Source organism: Chamaea fasciata, unplaced genomic scaffold (assembly GCF_029207755.1).
Source record: "Chamaea fasciata isolate MVZ Bird 193981 ecotype frontalis unplaced genomic scaffold, bChaFas1.0.hap1 SCAF_1, whole genome shotgun sequence".
NCBI classification, from domain to species: domain Eukaryota; kingdom Metazoa; phylum Chordata; class Aves; order Passeriformes; family Sylviidae; genus Chamaea; species Chamaea fasciata.
In genome coordinates, this window is record NW_027094086.1 from 66,292,208 (window position 1) to 66,311,256 (window position 19,049).

Consider the following 19,049-nt stretch of genomic DNA (forward strand, 5'->3'; position numbering starts at 1 on the left):
TCAGGCTTCCTTGGGCTACCTGCCCCAGTAAATAGAGACAAGGTGGGTGTTCATGGCTGAGGCTGCTGCTGGTACCAGTGCATCATCAGTGCTGCCATGACTTTACTAACTAGATTAAAGGTAATCCAGGATTTATGTGTGCTGCAGCTGCACCTTAATGGCAGGCCAGGCACATTTGAACCCTCAGTATGAGTGTCCAGGGAAGATAAGATACCTTGTCTGTCATGTGCCATCTCGGAGAGAGTCCTCATCCTGGTCTTTTGGAGCTTGCCCTACCAGTAGTTGCTACACGGCAAAACATCTGAAGTATTCAGCCTCATCTCCACTGAGATTTCACCTATTGGATACCCCTCACACAATCGCTGAACCTAGCCTTTTTGGAAATCTGGGACAGAACTTCCATTTACATGGATTTAATGAATCTGATTAAGGTGCTGTATGTAAGACTGCTGGATTTCTTTTAACTCTGACTTAGAAAGTAAATAGTTTGAACTTTGTCTGAAATGACAAGGGCAGCTTTAATTTTTAATAGCTTCATTTTGAAGTCCATGCTATAAAATTTTCTTCCCCTGTCCATCCAGTGGTGTTTTCTTGGTGATGTTTTTTATTTCTGTCCTTTGAAACCAGGACTTCTATTTCTTGCTTCTCCTGTGCAATCATTAGATGTACATGAGTGTTGGAAGGACACAGCAAATCCCATTTCAGTCTTATTTCCAAAGAGGTAACCCCTATATATATACCATATATATGCCCAATGTAAGGGCTTCTCAAAGTTTTTCAGAGAGCTGCAGTACCACTGCAGGCAGGTCATCTCCCTCCAGCACTGGCAATGTATTTCTGATGGCTGAAATATTTAGGTTAAACTTAGGTTAAAAATACCTAAGACAAAAGATTTTTCACGCTCTCTCATGCTTTCTGAGTTCATTTCTGAAGTTCTTAATGTAGTGCAGACTTTGTTACAAGAACTTGTGTTGATATAGATCAGACAAGGGGCTGGTTGTAGAAACTTGAAGTTTAAATATAATTACTTGATATACATAAACTGCTCAGATGCTACCAGATGAAGACGTCGGGTAAACACAAAAAAAATCCTTACTTTTTTCAGATAGGAAATCTAACTTCAGTGTTGACCAATTCAATCATCACACAGCAGTCTGAGAAGTTCGTTGTTCTGGGGTCAATTTCATGTGTAAGGATAGGGTAAATAATGAAGGAAGAACTAATGTAAACCATTAGCATGCATATTAGTAGTTTTATAAGATCTCTAACTAAATAATTACCAACCTAATCACTGAATATATAACTTGTACTCGAAAGTACTTTGGCTTACTACACATTGGCTTTGACCTCAGTTCTCGTAAATCTCGTAAATCACAAATTTTACAGTTGTGCTGTTGCTTTTTCCTGTAGTAATACTAAATGGAGTAGAAATAGACCTGGTATTTGAACCATAGGAGCTAGAAAAATGTATTTGGTCATGCTTGCATGTGCTTTCACAGCTTTTTATGTAAACAGTCAATTTGTGTATGAGATGAAGCTCAGCTTGCACTGTTCCAGAGCGCTCTGCAAAGTCATGTGACTGAGCAGTTTCATTGTTTTGAAAGACATTATTAAAATTTCTCTACTCAAATGTGGTATCACCATTTGCTTATGGACATGTATAGAATGGGCCTTTTTGTAAACTGACAGAACAACAAATGTGCCTGTTTCCTGTATCAGTGAGTTTAGCTGATGCTTGCTTAATGCTGAGCATCCTCCTGAGACTGGAAGTGGATAGAAATAGTTGGTGCTGAATAATTGGCCTGGTACTCAATAACCTCACCTGTCCCATTTCAGTTCAGAAGGTGATGAGGCAGCTTTAAAAAATGTATTACTTGCAAAAATACCTCATTTGTCATTTAAATGGTTCTTAGCTGTTCAAATCCTAAAATTCTGGTTGTGCTTTAAAGTATGCCTTGATAGCATTGAAGTCCTGTGCAGTATCTGTAAGTATCTGTAAGTTTGCAAGTTGCTGAAGGACAAGAAACAAAGACAAATTTCTGGGTTCTCGTTGACATGACTGTCTTCTTTAGGTACTTCTCTAGGTCTAGTAAGTGTTGAATTATTGATTGCTTTGCAGAGAGCTTGTCGTGTTGTGTGGTAACGTGTACATGTTCTTTGCAAAATCACATGTCATATCATGACCTTAATCATGCTAACATCGCTTGTTAATTGTTCATTTCCAAGCTTGGGCATAAATGCTGTTGGATTAGAGCCTGATTTTGTACTGTGATTGTAAGTAAAAATAACAATACTGTCGCATAACATACATAATTTTTTTCAATAAAGATTGATTTATGTGCTATAATTTGTTCTTTTTTTTTCTGCACAGATTATCGTGTGGTTGGAGAAAATGCTTGATAAAATAATCAGCATTTTCATAATATTTTTGCTGGTGATAGGAACCCTTCTGCTAGCTCTTCTCCTTACTGCAAAGGTACAGTGTGCTAACAAATATAATAATAGAGCTCATTTTCGTTACTAGTGAAGGTTACTGGTACGAGATTGTATAGCTTAAAGAATTTTTCTTATTGTTTAGGAGCTAATTGCTCTGTTGTTGAACTTGTCACCCTTCAAAGACTACAATATACAAAAATATATCAAAATCTAAATAGTTTTATTTCTTTGCATTTCTATGGGTTTTGCCTATATGACAAGGCTAATATACAGACATTTGGAAATACAACATTTATTCTAATTAAAGAATTAATAGCTTATGTATTACAGGAACAGATTTGTTTTGCATCCTGTTGACACTTTCCTTGTCAACAGAAGAACCACTTAGAATTTTTTCTCTTTAATTTACCCCGCATCAGAAACATTTGCAGACTAATTAAGGATGTGTTTGTCAATTGGTTTGTGTAATTGCCTGTAATAACCTCATGGTATCCTTTTCTGAGTTAAATGTACTGAGATTCATGATCAGGTATTCTCTGCAATTGATTTTTGGTTTATGGTTGAGTTTGGGTGGGTTTTGCTTTGCTCACCAGAAGAGGTCACTCATGCACTTTTTTCCCTTTTCCTTAATGGAGCTGTGTTCATACTTGAAATGGTCAATGGAGATTGAATGTTTGACTTGAATACAGTTATAGAACAAAGATCAGTGGGTTCTGATGTCAATCTTCTTTTTTCAAAATGTAGGCATATGTAATGTTGAGTACTTAAAATTGAGGACTTCAGAAGTTGGGCAAACATTCCTGCCTAAAGTTCCCTTATATTCATAAAAGGACTGTTAAGATATTTATAACAGGTGTATTTTATCATTCTTGCTGAAGAATTTATTTGGTCAAGCGCTTCTTAGCAGGGCTGGTCGTGTTAGAGCTAAGTATTTATTAATTTTTAGGCTTCTTTGATCCATGGCTTAAAAAGGTGTATTTGAAACTCTGCTTTGTATTTTAGTGCTTCTCTTGACAGCGCTGCTGTTATTGTTGGATTTTTTCCACTGATGTGATAATGTTTAAGTTTCTATTTGCTATTACTAGTGACCAGAATTTATTACTGTATTGACTAGGTGTTTCTTGGGTTAATGGAACTTCTTTCTTCACAGTGGGTCATTTGCCCTGGAAGAATTACTTTTTAAATGTACAAACTGGTCACTGCCCCCCTTCTCACCTTTCCCCTGCCACCCCACCCTTCTCCTCCCAATGCCACTCTCCCCTGCCTCCCAAAAAAAAGTCTTTCTGAATGTAGGAAGAGTTGTAGCTTGCACTGCATAACATTTCTCCTCTGTCTCTTTAATTTAGGTACATCAAGAGAGCGTTCACATGATTCAAGTCACAAGCAGCTTGATCAATGAGACAGTAGCCAGTCACCCAGAATGGGCAAAGTAAGAATGCTGAAGTTAACCGAATAGTGTAGGGTGGATGAACGAGCTTCCAGGTGCTCTTATGTGTAGTTTTTAATTTAAAAAATCCCCTAGGTGAACAGAAATGTGGCTGTCTCTCATAGTCAGATGTAAAAGCTAAACTCTCAGACAGCACGGATGTTTATGCATCACTCTGGAGGGACTGCCAGTGTGGTATCTCCTTTGAGGACTGGTTGGATTTTGGTGGTGAAGGATGGCTGTATGAACTTTTCTATCTACAGTTGTGGAGAAGAAACTTGTGTAGTGCAGAGAATAAAGAGATCTGGGGTTTTTTTCCCTTTTTCCTATGAAAGAAAAGTGCTGACAAAGAATGCTCTCTCTAGAAAGTTTCAGGATAGAGCTAAATTAATTTTTAAATGTAGAGAGATGGATGTGGAGTGCATTTGAAGGAGTAGGAGTTGCAGATATTGTTCCTGGAGTGAACCCAAGAAGAGTTCAAGGGTGGAAAGAATGGTGGGTGGGGAAGTTTGGTGTGGACCAGTTGGACAGGGCCATTGCTGTTAAGAGTAGTTGTGTATAGTGAGCACAGTGGGAAGTTTGTAAGGTTAGGTTGTGTAATGACTAAAGTAAGCATCAGGACAAGTTGTAAGGGAGAGAGAAGGTTTTGAGAGGAATGCATCTAGAAAAAAACATGGGCACACTGGTGAGCAAAGGAGTCATTGCATGAACATCAGAGGGGGGTGTATGTGACACTGGATAGTGTGCTTTTAAGGGGGGGTGTGTTCCAGGTGGCTTTCATTCTGCTTCAGCTAAATGAACATTGGGCAAATGTGAGATACCAATTTAATGTCACCAAAAAAAGATATCTCTAGAATAAGAATGGTTGACTCTTTCAAAGCCACATTCTAAATAAAAGTGATGATGATTTAAGAAGATTGAAAGAAAGCAGATGCTGTATTTTAAGAGCAAAACAGTTTTTCAAAAACAGAACTAGAAGGATATAGGTAATTAGCACTGTAGTAATGCGTGCTTTAGCACTGCTACAGTAAACACAAGCATGAGAACAGAAAGCACTTAAAGCACTTGGTTTGATTCCTTCATGGTATCTCTTGTGTTGTTTGGCCTTTCTGGTTTGCTGTGAGATGGAAATTAGCGGGCCTAATGAAGATAGAAATTTGACTGTCAGAAGCTTATTTACATAATCAAACTACTGGAGTACTATTTAACTAATTTGAATTCTAGCATAACTTTTTACTCCCACTGTTTGAAGTATCCATTACACTGTATTTTAGTTCATTAAGAGTAAGAACACCTCTTGCCAAATCCATGAAACTTCACCAGCTTTCAGAGCTTGATGCTCGTATTATGTTTAGAGGTGAGTGACTGAAATTTCTTGGAATTCCAATCCGGAACATTTCTGAAGTGTTATACAGACAGAAGAGCTTCCATGTTGATCTTCAGTCAGGTGAACAAATACAGCAGTTCTATTTCCTGAATGCTTTCATTTTGTTTTGGAAGGGCTCCAACAAGTGCCATTGAATCAAGATCTAAAAAGAAAGTCAAAGCAGAGACTGTGTGCCCTGTATTCACAAGTGGTGAAATGCTGGCAACTCAGTAGGGTACATTGCTTGAAAGTGATGTGAGTCCCTGAAGAAATTCACAAGCAGGTGGTTTGGTGAGGGCATCTACAGATTGAAGAGCAGATCTCTTTTGAAAAAGTTGAGATATCAATTTAATTAAGGTTTCAGGAAACTTCGAGGATTTTAAATGCGATGACATGCCATAGATTTAATTTTGCTTTGCTTATGGGAAGATCTGTTCCTTGATATGTAGAAGGAAACATTCAAGTTGTAATAACTTTTTATGTATTTAAGCGTAATGATTTGTTGTTTCAGGACGTTAATTTGCAGTGTGTTTTGGGTGTAATGAAGTGTGTATAATATATAGCAGTTAACTTTTGTTTTCCCTCATTAACACCCCCCCCCCCCCCCCCCCCCCCCCCAGCTGGCTCCCAGAAGCCCAGGTCATTCAGAAGGCACTCAATTCTGCAGCTAACAATGTGTACCAGTATGGCCGAGAATGGATCACACACAAGGTGAGAGTGAACTGTCAAAAAACTACAGTTCTTTGGGTTTTTGTTTGATTTCTTGCATTTCATAATGGTAAAATGAAATAAAAACGTTTGTCAGTAGTTCTTTTCCACGTGTTTAAGCATTTTGTTGACAGATCTATTCTTTCCACTCTGGTTTAGGACTTTTGAATGAAGAGTGGGAGTGATTTCAGTAGTCGTTTTTGTTCAGAGGATCGTTTCTTTTTGAGAACTGAAGAATCTGACGTAATTCTAGTGATTCCCAGTGAAAATGCATCAAATAAAATTGAGTAATTTTTTTTTTTTTGAACTGGCTTTAGCTGTCCTGTTGTCGCCAGTGTAGGCTTTCATTGCGACCACTGCCCCTCCCTCTCCCCTAATTTCTGTGTGGGCTGGGTGTGGTACACTGGACATTTTTTTAATCATAATTTGTATAGTTAAGCTAATTTTCTTCAGAAGAATTTGCCAAGATTCTTATTTACATATTTTATATCTAGTACACATCTCAAATTATTTGAAATATTTACTCTAAAGATATGATCAAGGGTTTTGGATTAAGCATTTCAGAGACAGCATTTGTTTTTCAGTGCAGGAAGAGGACCTTAGTTCAGCAGAATGTTTTTTAAGAAAGTGTCTGTATTGTGAACCATTTTTTCTGAAATGTGAATTTCATACTGATAATAATTTTTCTGATAACTTGGGTTTGAATTGTGCCTTTACAGACAATCTTATGTTATTCATCAAACTTGAAATTTATCAGTGGATTCTTGCTTTGTTCTGTTCTGTATAATAAAAGATTTTTATGTGTTTTAGCTCCACAAGATTTTAGGAGAAAAAGTAAATAACACTGCTGTCATTGAGAAACAAGTGCTGGAGCTCTGGGACAGGCTTTATCACTCTTGGTTTGTGAAGGTGGGTAACTTATTTAAATGGTATTCATATAAACTATGACTTAGTACTCTGAGATAATTATGCTAAGTATGAATTTCTGAGGAAGAGATCAGAAAGTTGGAAGGTTGAGTAAAAGTTGGTAAAAAGAAGGTAAAAATTTCAAGTGTGTACGACACACTTTTCTAGTCAAAGTTTTAATATAGCCAGAGCTGTGTCCTACACATAAGTAGTTAAGTGTGGTTTTGTGTGTGCCATTTTACAGTTTTCTGACTTTTTATAATTAGTATTTCATAGTTTAGCACTTTCTGCTGAATTTTTATGTTGTCAAGGTCTTGGAAAAGGCAACTGGTCTATTTCATGATTTGTGTAACTTTTATTAATTTGAAATTGTGAGAAAGTAATTGTCTTCTCATTCAATTTCTTACAGTGTATTTTTGAAGCCATCTTATAATGGGTTCTGTACAATGAATCCTGAAAAATTCCTAAGCGTTAAATAATAGTTATCCTGCCAATGCTGTTTGCCTTTTAAAAGAAAAAGCAATTCATTAGCCATCGTGCAATGGAAATACCAAATCCAGAAGTCAAATTCCCGAAATACTACTGTATATTTAAATGATAGCGATTATATTAACATTTTTCTTTACACAGTTATTCTTCAAGTACCTCTGAAGTTCCAAGAAGATCTCTGCATTAAAGAAATAACAGTTTTGGTATAGAACTAGATGAACAGATGATAGGTCTCCATACAGTTTACATATACAGAAGGCCTGTTGAAGAGAGATTTTTTTGACTACTCGTATGTTTCTACTCTAAATAAATGGCTAGCTCAGAAGAAAGATCTCTGTGTTGGCAGTGGACTGTTACAGAAAGTTTCTAATTGTGCTTCACAAAGTGTAACAGTGCATCTAAAGAGAGTTGGTAATAAGCAGAAAATTTAATGCTCTTAGATAAATCAGTGCAGGGACCGCACTTGGAATGTTATTTGCCTTGTGTGGCAGAAAAAGATACTGTCATTTTGAATGCAGACTGCTAAGGCTAAAAATGTGCCGAAAATTTAAACAAGTAGTGGAGTGCTTATTGTAAAAATCATAGTTAAGAACTTGAGAAGTCTCCTTCTATTAAAGACTAGGATGTTGTAGTCAGTGGGTCTGCTTGAGCTTGCTCACAGAGGATTTTGGCATCCTTCTCTGAAGAACTTGTTACAGTCCCAGACTGAGTCAAATAGCCTCATTCAAGATGGTAATCAGGTATGATTCACTGGGCAACAGGCAACTTCATAATTAGGGAGGAGCCACTTAAGGAATTAGCTGTTTTTATGGCCATGTTCCGTTATCTTGTTGTGTTGCAGTTACAAAGGTGTGTAGTCAGAAGAAATCCTCCTGCTGCATCCAGTTTAGCTTTTAGGTTTTGTGTGATTGACCATTACCTGTGGAGACATAGACTCTTAATAGTGAGAGAAGTACTTGCTTGGACTTCTGCCTGCATTTTTCTTTATGGGCTATACTGGGAAAATTTGTATGTTGCAAACAGTAAATTATGTAGGCTATAACTGGAATCATTACCTCTTTCTTGTGTACTTTCATTAAGAGCAAAATAGATACCGTTGTATGAGTCAAACAGTAAATTTTTAACGGGTGAATCAATACAACATACACATATGTAATTAAATGGGATAATTAACTACAGTTTTCTGTCAGATTTTAATTTTTCCGGTGTACAGAGTACTTCCAGGTGTTTTTGGGGGATGCCAGTTAAAGCAGCTCTCAGTATTGTTGGATCTATTCCTCATTAAGAAAACATCAGTCCTAAAGCATTAGCTTTTGACTTTCTCAAATCTCTAAATTTTATTTGAATGTCTGTTTTCTTTGTTGTTAAGAATGTAACACATTCTGGAAGACACAAAGGACACAAGTGGCACATAAACCGTCAGAACAGCTGGCTTGGAGATATTCTGGACTGGCAAGATGTTGCATCGTTTGTTCACGACAACATCGAAACGTTTCTCTCGGTACGTATTCTTTTCACTTACTATGAAATGGGTCTAATTTTTAACAGAGCAATTTCTTCTCAGAGTACCACTGAGATTATGGATTCACGTAAATGGAAAATTATGGCAACACTGTTAGTGTTATTTACAATCATCTAAGCAATTATTGCAAGTCTCTAAGATATAATTGTAAAACAAACAGAAATTTTTATGATAAAGAAGCTCTTGTGCTTTTCAGGATCTGCATGGATAGCAGCTTCCCAGATGTCTTCCTAAGACAGATTGTTCACCTGTGTCAACTGCAAGCTGATTTTCAATGTATTATTTTATGTAGTCTTTTCTCTTTAAAGAAGAAACCAATTGATTTAGGTTATAACTGAAGAAGCTATTGACTAAGAGGTTGTGAAAACAAAACCAAGCAATAAAAGTGTGTGTGGGGGGGGATTATCTTTTTTTTTTTGCCTCAAATTATTATTATTTGTTGGGTTGAAAGCAGCTGATTATTCTCTTCTTTTATGAAAGTTCTGTGGAGAACGAAATTAATGTTTTACACAGTGTGAATTCCTGAATAAAAACATTTCAGCTTAGGAGGAGAAGAAGAGGAAGCATTGAAAGCAATCCAAATTGAAGTGTTTCACTAAAAAACCATGTTAAATCCAAAATGCTTAATACACAGAGTCAATCCCCAATATAGTTCATCTTTGACTTGAGCTGTTATTAATAGAAGTATATTCAATTTTGGAATACCTAACTGGCACTATAGCAGATCTGTGGATGTGGTCAAAGCTAGTATTTGCCTTCAAGAAGTTCCTTGGTTTAGACTGATAGGCATGTGTGCTTTTTCTGTCCTCCCCCAATTGCTGCTTAAACTGTTAACAGCCTCTATCATAGAAGAAGATGTGAGACAAGAATGAGTTGAGAGAAACTTTATTGCAGTAAACCTTTTCTCAGTTAATTATGAAATTTGCTTAATACTTTCTCAAAGTTGGCCATGCATGCTTGAGGCAGAGGGTTTAAAAATGCACAGCGCATCGTGATTTAAAATCAATGTGGAGTTTCCTTCTAGGCAAGAGGCACAGAAGGAGGAGAAACTACCTGATAAGAGTGTGTCATTTGAAGCATTGCTGCACAGTGCTCAGAAACCATGATGTAAATTGTGCTTCAGTAATCTAAGCAGGCTAGAGTGAGGCAAAGAAAAGTGTAAAGAGAATAAATATTTAAGAATAAAAAACATTAATATTAAAATTTTCATCTAGCTAACATGCTTGCATTATTTCTAAAACTTGGTTTAGAAGTTCAAGAAAAATGCTAGCAATTGACTTGCTTTCCTGTTTATTTCCAGGAACTCATTACTCATCAGCTGTGGGGAAACACCTGTCTTTTTTCTCCATATACTCATGTCCTTAATAGCGAACTGTAAACAAGTCCTCTCAGTATAAAGCTCTAAATCCTGATTTCGCATCCTTACTGGGCAAGCTTTTCTTTCCTAGCTTGCTCTACAGTGCATTGCATAAATATTACTCACACTAATATTTTAAATTAAAATAGATGAAAATACAGTCTCTGTTCTTGTTTAGGTCATTAAAACTTAGAGATTATGAAAATAAGAATAGATTTTTGCTTAAGTCTGGTATGTTTAAGCAAGTTTCTTACCTATCCTAAGAGACAAAGCAGCCTTACTGTGTTCAGGATTTATGTTCTTACCAGAGCATGAAAACCTTTCTCCTGGTATTTTGAAGTGGAACAGTGGGTTATTAGAATGGCATACTGAGTTGGGAAGGGTTAATATTTTAAATTGTGTGAGTGCTTTTGGGAGTGTGTGTTCTGGGGTTTTAATTTTGCTTAGATTCTTAAGTTTTGGTTTTTTGTTTGCTTTCTTTTTCTCATATTTCGTGGAACTTTGAGTGGGATTTAGACCAGATTAGATGGGGCTTTGAGCAACCTGGTCTAAGGAAAGGTGACCCTGCCTATGGCAGGGGGATTGAGACCAGATGATTTTTAAGGTTCCTTCCCACCCAGACTGTTCTCTCTTTTAATTTTTTGGTTGAGTGTGTTGTTTACGGGGAGAGTGAGGTTGAACACTTGAAACCAGTGCTAGCTTGCAGTTCTTAAGAATAGAGCAAGAAACAGTACAGTGCCAAAGCTGTGTTGACAGTTTTTTTAACTTACAGATAATTTAAAGACAATGAGATAGCTGTAAAGAACTGTGTAAAGGAGTGGATATGCAGCTCTAATGAGATTTCCTCCACTTTTGGAAAAGAACAAATGTATATGATCACCCTACTTGCATATAACAAATATGTATGCATAGGTTGAGTTTACCAAAAAATAACTGTCTTGCTAGCCCTTTGACTTTCTGAAGTATTTCAGAATAGACCAGATGACAGTTTTCTCTGAAAATACAGCTATTTGACAATGTCGTATTACAGCCAGAAGCATATAAGCTCTTCTCCATTGGTGAAAGTCATAGGAAGTGTTCTTCCTCCTTAATAGGAGGAGTGTTTGCTGTAAGAAGAATGTTAAGAGAAGACAGATGCTAGTTTTTCACTTCAGGCGTTTCCCCTAATGGACGAAATTTTCATTTTAGAGTTGAAAGCATATAATTAAATCACTGATTTAGGTGTGCAGGGGAATTGCTGGTGTTTATTTAATTTGTAACAGCATGCATGGATTCAGCTTTGCAACTTTGAGTATCAGGTAGAGCCTGGAAGACTTCTGTACCCCCATCAAAATGTGCTGTTCATTGTAGCAGTTATGCGTACCTGTAGATTGATGTAGACAGTCCTTAATTATTTTGAAGTAATTTACTATAAAAACATGTAAATTGCCTGAAGATTTAATATGAAGATAAGCTTTTCCAAGTCATCCGTTTGCCGTTTTTTCCTAAAAGCTTTGGTGTTAGCAGCGCTGCTGCCTGTTTCCAGTATTAGAAGCAGTAGTGTTAAAAACCAGCATAATATAATCAGTGATGCTCTCTGAAGTGGGGTTTATTTCATCTCATTCTTGGCAGAGAGAGCAAGAGTGGAACCTCACTTTATGCCTTGTATTTTGCACCCCATACTCCACTCTGAGGTAGTTTATCGGATGAAATAGGCAACGTGTAGCTGGACTGTTAAGATTTAATTTCTAAAAAATAAAAAATATTCATTCTTGCCTCACTCATCTACTTTTCCATTCATAACCCTTTTTCTCCATGTCATGTATGCTTGTAGCATTGAGAAAGTGAATTCCTGCTGACTGAATCTGTGAACGATGACTCAGAGGTCCCTTGATGTTACATGAGACATTGCGGATGTCTTCTTAATTTGATCTTTTGGCTCCTTGCACAAGAATACTCATCATTCCACCAGCAGGTGGTATCATTCGGAGATCGCCCAGACAGGAAGACAGAAGACCTTCCACAGAGATACCCTGCAAGCTTCAGCTTAGTTAGGTTTCCCTTTCCATGCTTTTAGCATGACTGATCTATACATTTTAAATCAAGTCAGTTTCTCAGATATTTTGCTGAGTTATGGCATATCCCAATATTTTCTCTGGCTCCAGTAATTTCTTCAAGTAATCTCATAAATTTGTACTTAATTCAGTCTATTTTTCAATAATATATCAATGGGCATGTTGGGTTGGTTTTTTTTTTTACATCTTTGTGTCCAGTTTTATTCCCTTTATACAGAATCAGGTTAGGTACATAGTTTTATCTGGCTTCCATAAGCTTGCTGACTTGAAGTTCTCAGCAAATTACTGTTTTGGTCAGGTCCCTTTTAAAACTCATTTTCAGGTGTTGACCAGTTTAAAAGCGGCCAAGAGGACACCCCAGATGCCTGAGAACCTTGTGTGCAATTTTGCTTTTTGGCTTGTTACAGATTGGAAAAGCACAGTAACTGATGCTAATGGTGAGCACAGCACAGTGTGATGCTTAAGAGAGTCCTGAATTCTGTACAGCCTTGTAACTCTTTTAAACACTGATCCCTTAGGGTTGCTTACAGAGCAGTGGTTTGGGGGCAGAAGTGTGTTTTTCTGCTATTTAATAGTAAAAAACTAACTAAAAGTAATGTGACATTATTGCATAAATACTCAGTTAGTTGTGTTTCAGAGAGCTCAGCTGGCAAGGTGTTAGCAATTCTTCATGTGTAGTAGGTGAGCTCATCAACTCAGATGCAGTAGGCTCTGGGAATCAAACAGCATTGTGAACTCTTAGGTGCAGCTGCATGTAATTTGATTTTGTGAGTGGTAGGAAAGTATTTGAGCACATTCTGATACCGTATTCAGTAATGATTAATGTCTGCTATGTCTGTCTTCTCACCTTAGCTATGAAAAGCTTGTATCTTGAAATTTTAATGATACATATGTGTAACAAGGAATTTCTTTGTAATTAGAGATGAGTCCTAAAAGATGCAGCTGCTTTCATAAGTCATACCAAAGCTGTAGAGAGGCACTACCTGCACTTACTCTAAAGCAGATGCTGGTGATAACTAGTTCAACAGTTCCAATCAATGACTCCACCAAACAAGGATGTTCACGTAGGAGAACCATTCCTGATGTTCATTGAGCAACCTGATACCTACATTCAAACTACCTGTAGTTGATACTCCTGGTTACTAGCCCTCAGGCTAAAGCTTCTGGGGAGTGTTCAATAAATCCTGCCTATACTGGAGAAACATTGTATTTTGTAGAAAATTTTCACAGTCATGCCAGTTCTGTGCCCTCCTCTGGCAGATGGAGCAAGCTCCTCTGTGAACACTCACTGGTGTCAGCTCAGCTTATGTGTTGCAAGTGAGGGTTTTAACAATTGCTGTGATTACTAGTTAGAAGTTAGAAGGCTGTTAAATCAGGCTAGTTTTACTCTTTAGAGCAAAACTTTACTAGACCAATTTTCATTAACATGCGTCATGCCAGTGGTTTGCTTTGCAGTCTCCTAATGGTTATCATTATGTACTGAAAGTGGTCAATCCTTAACAATCATGTCCTACATGAGCTGTGAGGCTAATAAACCATCATGATGGTGCTGTGTAGTTGGCACCACTTGAGGCTGTCCTTAATGGTCTGACTCAGGAGTCTGAATGAGCTGGCTCAAGAGCTCTTAGGTATGCAGAGCTGGAACTCAGACATCATCTTCCCTCAAATTAAGGAGCTTGTCCTTTCATAAGGTGTTTTTGTTCTAGGCAACTCCCACCCCTTGACCTCTGCCCTGGACTATATGCTGTGATGCTTGGGAAAAGTATGATTTTTCCAGGTCATGGCAGGTGCCTTGTCCTGTTGTTAGCCTGTTGTGTTTTTTCCCCTCTTTCTTAGTTCCTACCTCATTTTCTTGAAGGAAAAGCAATCTTTCTAGCTCATAAAAGTTGTGCATCTTCAATGCCTTCTTACTGAAAGCACTGCTCATGCTTCAGGGGCCTTTGTTTTCAACCTGTGTCCCTATTTTCAAGGCCTTTGCTGCTGTTCTGTGATTAAACTCCACATTATAACAGAAGACCTGTGACTCAGAAGCTCCTGTTCACACACCAAGTTCTAGTAACAAGCTTAAATATCTGGGAGGGGAACCTTGCATACAACTTCTAAGGCCTGGTATTAGCAATGGCAGCACTACCCTTCCTGAATACCAACTGGAAGGCCTCTGCTTTAGCTACAAACCATTCCCTCAGAATTCACTGTCCTCTGTGTCTACAGTCCTCATAACATAATGTGCACATGGTAATATTACCTGGGGGCTGCATGGATTTGTAGCACTGCTGCACCCCCAGAACGAATTTGTAGTCCATAGAAGGAGCAAAGGGACAGGTACCAGTGGGAGAACATTTTTCAGCAGTGTCCTCTTCACTTCTAACCTCACTTGAATTCTCAAGAGACACTAATAAAATCTGTACAAAAGATGAGCTTTAACATTCATAAGTCCCATTAAATAGTAGGAAGCATGAACTAAGTAGGTCTCTGTGTTGTAATTCCCTGCCATTTCCCCCGGCACTTACTCCCTCTCAAGTTCATGCTTAATAAATTATGTTTAGTGTGATTCACTCACTTCTAAAGGAGAGGTGATCACATGGCTTACAGTTCTTTGTCTGCTCTACAAATGCTGACTTGTGAGGAGGGATTTTTTTGTTTTGTTTTGGGGAGTTTTTGGTTGGTTGGTTTTCTTTTAATTTGGTCTAATTGCTATTTGTTAAATCAAGACTAACAGTTGCTAGTTTTGAAGTCTTTACTTACGGCGTTGAAGCTGAAGGGCTTTCTTGTCAGAACTTTTACAGTTTTTCCAGTTACATTAGTTAATCTGAAAGAATTGTTTGTGATCTTGCTTCTTTTACATGTTAGAATCACTTTGGCTTAAACATTTTTATGCTGTTGCTTCTGGATGAAATATTTGTTTGAAACTAGTGTGCATTGCCTTTAGGATGCCTCCATGTGCCTTCTTTTGATGCATCAAAACCAGTCTTTGCTCTATACAGCCATAAGCAATCAGTTCCTCAAGCCAGTACAAGCTAATATTGTTTATTTTTAATAATTGGTTGACTAACAGATGCAGCCTTACTCAAAATCACAACTTTTGCATTTCTCTGCAAACATTGTTAAAAACATGCATTTCATTACCATGAAAGCTTTTAAAACAAATTTATTGAAATAGTAATTTTATTGTTTGATTGGGAATGTCAGATTTTCTTCTACCTTGTGATGTTACTCCTTGTTCCATGTGTCCTAACATTTCTGCTTTTGAAAAGGTGAATATTTTCTCCCAGGACAGGATCTGCTTGACAGCAATGTTGATCACAATAAACAGGTGTCACCACATCTAGTTTTTTTGCAATTTTGCTTAATGAAATAATTTTGAATACTGAGAGAAAAATTACAAAACCTTAAAATTAGCTACATAGAAACTTTTACCTTTGGTAAAGTAGACATTTTCACTTGATAGAGTCTGCTGTAGTGTAGGAGGGAAGATGAGGGGTTTTTTTAAGCCATCTTTGTGTAGGTTGATGGAGATGAATCACTTAGCAAGTAATTCTCTGTCTTTGCTAATAGCATCCAATGTGTAACTCTTTCTTCCTTTTTCAGATCCTGGAGTCTCTGTGGATAGTGATGAGTCGCAATGTGAGCCTCTTGTTTACTACGGTTACAGCATTAGTAACAATCCTCTTCCACAGTGGAACAGCTCTTCTCAATTTTGTGCTTTCAGTGGTAAGTAGTATGTCATTGATTTACATGGTCCATTTTACTGCAGTAACCTAATTGCACGTATTGTAACAATGGAAACTCAAACCTAAAGCACTGAAAGCATCTTCGAAACTTATACCAGAGTTCTTTAAGATTTGCAAATTTGCTATCTGTTTGGGGGCATTCTTGATGGAGGGCAAGATTAGGAGGTTGTAGGTCTTCCTGTCATTCTGGTAGTGGAAACTTCTTGTTTCAGGCCTTGAAGGTACTAAGCTGTAGCTTGTAATATCCTCCATAACTACTGAAATCTTATGGCATGTCTGCATAAGCATGTCCCTATACAAGCCATTGCTTTCAGGAGATGGAAAAAAATTTTGCCAATTTTGAGTAGGAGATCACCAATTCTTGCCGAAATTCTCCCAGTTTTGATTGGGAACCAATTGTATTCTCTAGCTGTCTTTCATTTTAAAAAAATTGCATTGAGAGTATTTTATTTCTTCCTTAGTCCACAACTTCACCCAAGATGGCACATTTAAAACTGTGTCCAAAAAGTTAGCATACAGAAATTGCACGCTTGGGAACTAACTGCTGATGATTTCAAGGCACTTGGGCTGAGGTATAAAATTTATCTTTAGATGCCTAATGGCTTATAACAAGTTCATTGCATGCTGTTGCTATGATGCATGATCCTGACTTTTTGTCTGCCATCAGGGTCCTGCCTCTTGCTAGGGTACTGTGCAGTCAGCTGTAGTTGGGATCTTGCTGTGTTGCAATTCTTTTAAAGATGAGGTGCTTAAACTGTACTTTTATTTTTTCATTTTGCAGGTTTCCTAGTTGCAACAAAAAAGTTTTTACTAGTTTGGGGTGGTACAAGCTAACTTAAATTTTCCAACAAGATAATGCTCAAAGTGGTTAGCTTTTCTGTTGATTACATTTCAGTTCAGTTTTAGTCATCTTGAATAGAAATGAAAATACTGATTTTTATTGTAGGTTTAAAAATTTGTTCTTTAAAGCATGGAAATAAGGGACATTTTGTTCAAAGCTTCCATTTTGAAAAATAAGTCTTCCGTCAAAATATTAAGTAGGAATGCCAATCTGCGTAGCACATCCATCCATGATCCAGTAAGAATGTTCAGATCTGCAACAGACTTTGGAAAATTGGTCATTAGTTACAGAAGTGTCACTTGTATTTCACTTCTGAATGCAAGTTCCTGTCTGCACACATGTGCACATGGATGTATTTATATGCCTTTGTATGGGTGTATAATTATGCACATGTATATACTCACATGTGCTCGCTCACTCACTCTGCTCATATTCTGTTTCAAAGATTGAAAGAGAAAAAGCTTCATTTGACTGGTGGGCATCTACAGTCCTCCAGGGAATGCACAGATTTTGGATGCTGTTAAACACACAACTGAACAAACAACCAGTAAACCCAAAACAAGCAAAAAAAACTCCCAACAAACTAAAACCCTGAAGCTTTTCAGCAGAAAGTAGGCTATGAAAAGCAGATACCAAAATACTTACTGAATCAGTGGACCTGATGCACAAGCAATTAGGCTGTGTGTTTCTTGATACCTTTGGTAATGCTGAATTACCATTTTGGTAGAGAGTGTTTACCCAGAGTTTTCTCCTTGAATTCAGTCTATCCCTCTTCAACTTAGAGTATTTAATGTTTTCAGCTACAGGAAAAATTCTGCAGTATGAAATAGTAATCCACCAATTGTTTAATTATGGAAATGTCTTACTCTTTTGTCTTTGGTAAATTCTTCCTCATAGTCATTGGCAGGATCTTGAATTATTGCTTAGGAATCAATTTAGGTATCTCAGATACCCTGTAAAAGGTGGCTCAAAGCTTTTAGCCTCCAGTTGCTCTAAGATAGTACATATCTTTCGCTGCTGTATGTAGATAGTATTTAGGTTATTCTACTTGTGGGAGGAGTCAGCAAGCCATTTGATAATACATTACTGAATTTTGTGGCCACAGCTTCTTTTTGTGTTTCTGTACCTATTTTGCTAAAGGAAATACATTCATTTCCTAAATGGCAGATATTGCAAAATTTGATTAATTTTATATGATGCTATGGTTACATCCATCTTCTTTTAGGAGAAATTGAGTGGGGTTTGTATGTTTTCCTGGCTTGTAGTTCAGCTTAACACCATTTTATTCTACTGCTGTTCATTCCCAGCCACTGTTTTCGCTTTTACCCTTCAGGTGGGTATGTCTGTCTTATGTCGTCTTAAGAAAGCAAGTTTATTCTGTAAACACTGAGAAAGAACAGTCAGGATAAGCAGATATTATACTTACTGTGCTTAGTGCAATATGCTGCTCTCTCTGTTGGAAACTGCACGTGCAGAAGGGATCTGTAGGCTGAGCTTAGTGGAAGGAAGACACATCATCATCTGGGTGCCTGCTTCAGTATAGAATTTTTTAGTGAAATCAGGAAATATTATAGTAGCTTAGAACTGTCAGAGCTCATCAAGGAAGAAAAATAACCATAATTGTAGAATTACAAAGGATGTTAAAGTGTGATTTAAGTTTTAAGGTTCTTTTACTTGAACAAAACATAGCTGATACTGCTTCTGGCACTAGACTATTTCCCATTAAAGCAAGACTTAATTATTCTTACTATTTTTTTAAGCACAAAATGAATGTTAACAGCATGCTATTAAAATCTGCTAATATAATGACTTTTTTATTAGATGAATTGGTTTATCTCCCAAAGTAGATGCTAAACACCTGGGGAGATGGAATATAGCCTAAACCAATATATGAAGATTTGGATGGGGGTCGTTACAGGTCAATAGTTGAATGTGACTTTCAAGTTAAGGTCTGGGAGGGCAGAGTAGGGGGAAAATGGTAATAGCATTTTACTGAGTATAAAGAAATTAGGAACAGAGATAGATGTCATTTTGAGATTGGTAATGAAATATGGCAATGCTGTCTGCATTTTGTTTTCTGAGCATCTTCAGAGGGAATGAAGGAAAAGAGCATGAGGTGTCTGCAGTCTGGATTAAATGCTTGAAAGTAAGAGACTTACGGAGATCAGGTTGTTTGGCTCATAAAATATTAAGATGTGGTTAATTCTAGAATA

At 37.3% G+C, this 19,049-nt stretch overlaps 1 protein-coding gene across 1 annotated transcript in view; it reads left to right on the forward strand.

Annotated features, from left to right (window-relative positions):
* Positions 1-19,049, forward strand: part of TMEM245 (transmembrane protein 245) — a 77,152-nt gene that overhangs the window by 29,408 nt on the left and 28,695 nt on the right. The window contains exons 8-13 of the mRNA XM_066185327.1: positions 2,372-2,476; positions 3,783-3,865; positions 5,849-5,939; positions 6,747-6,845; positions 8,701-8,832; positions 15,853-15,975. Coding sequence (XP_066041424.1) covers positions 2,372-2,476; positions 3,783-3,865; positions 5,849-5,939; positions 6,747-6,845; positions 8,701-8,832; positions 15,853-15,975 — 633 coding nt within the window. The remainder of the gene's footprint in view (positions 1-2,371; positions 2,477-3,782; positions 3,866-5,848; positions 5,940-6,746; positions 6,846-8,700; positions 8,833-15,852; positions 15,976-19,049) is intronic.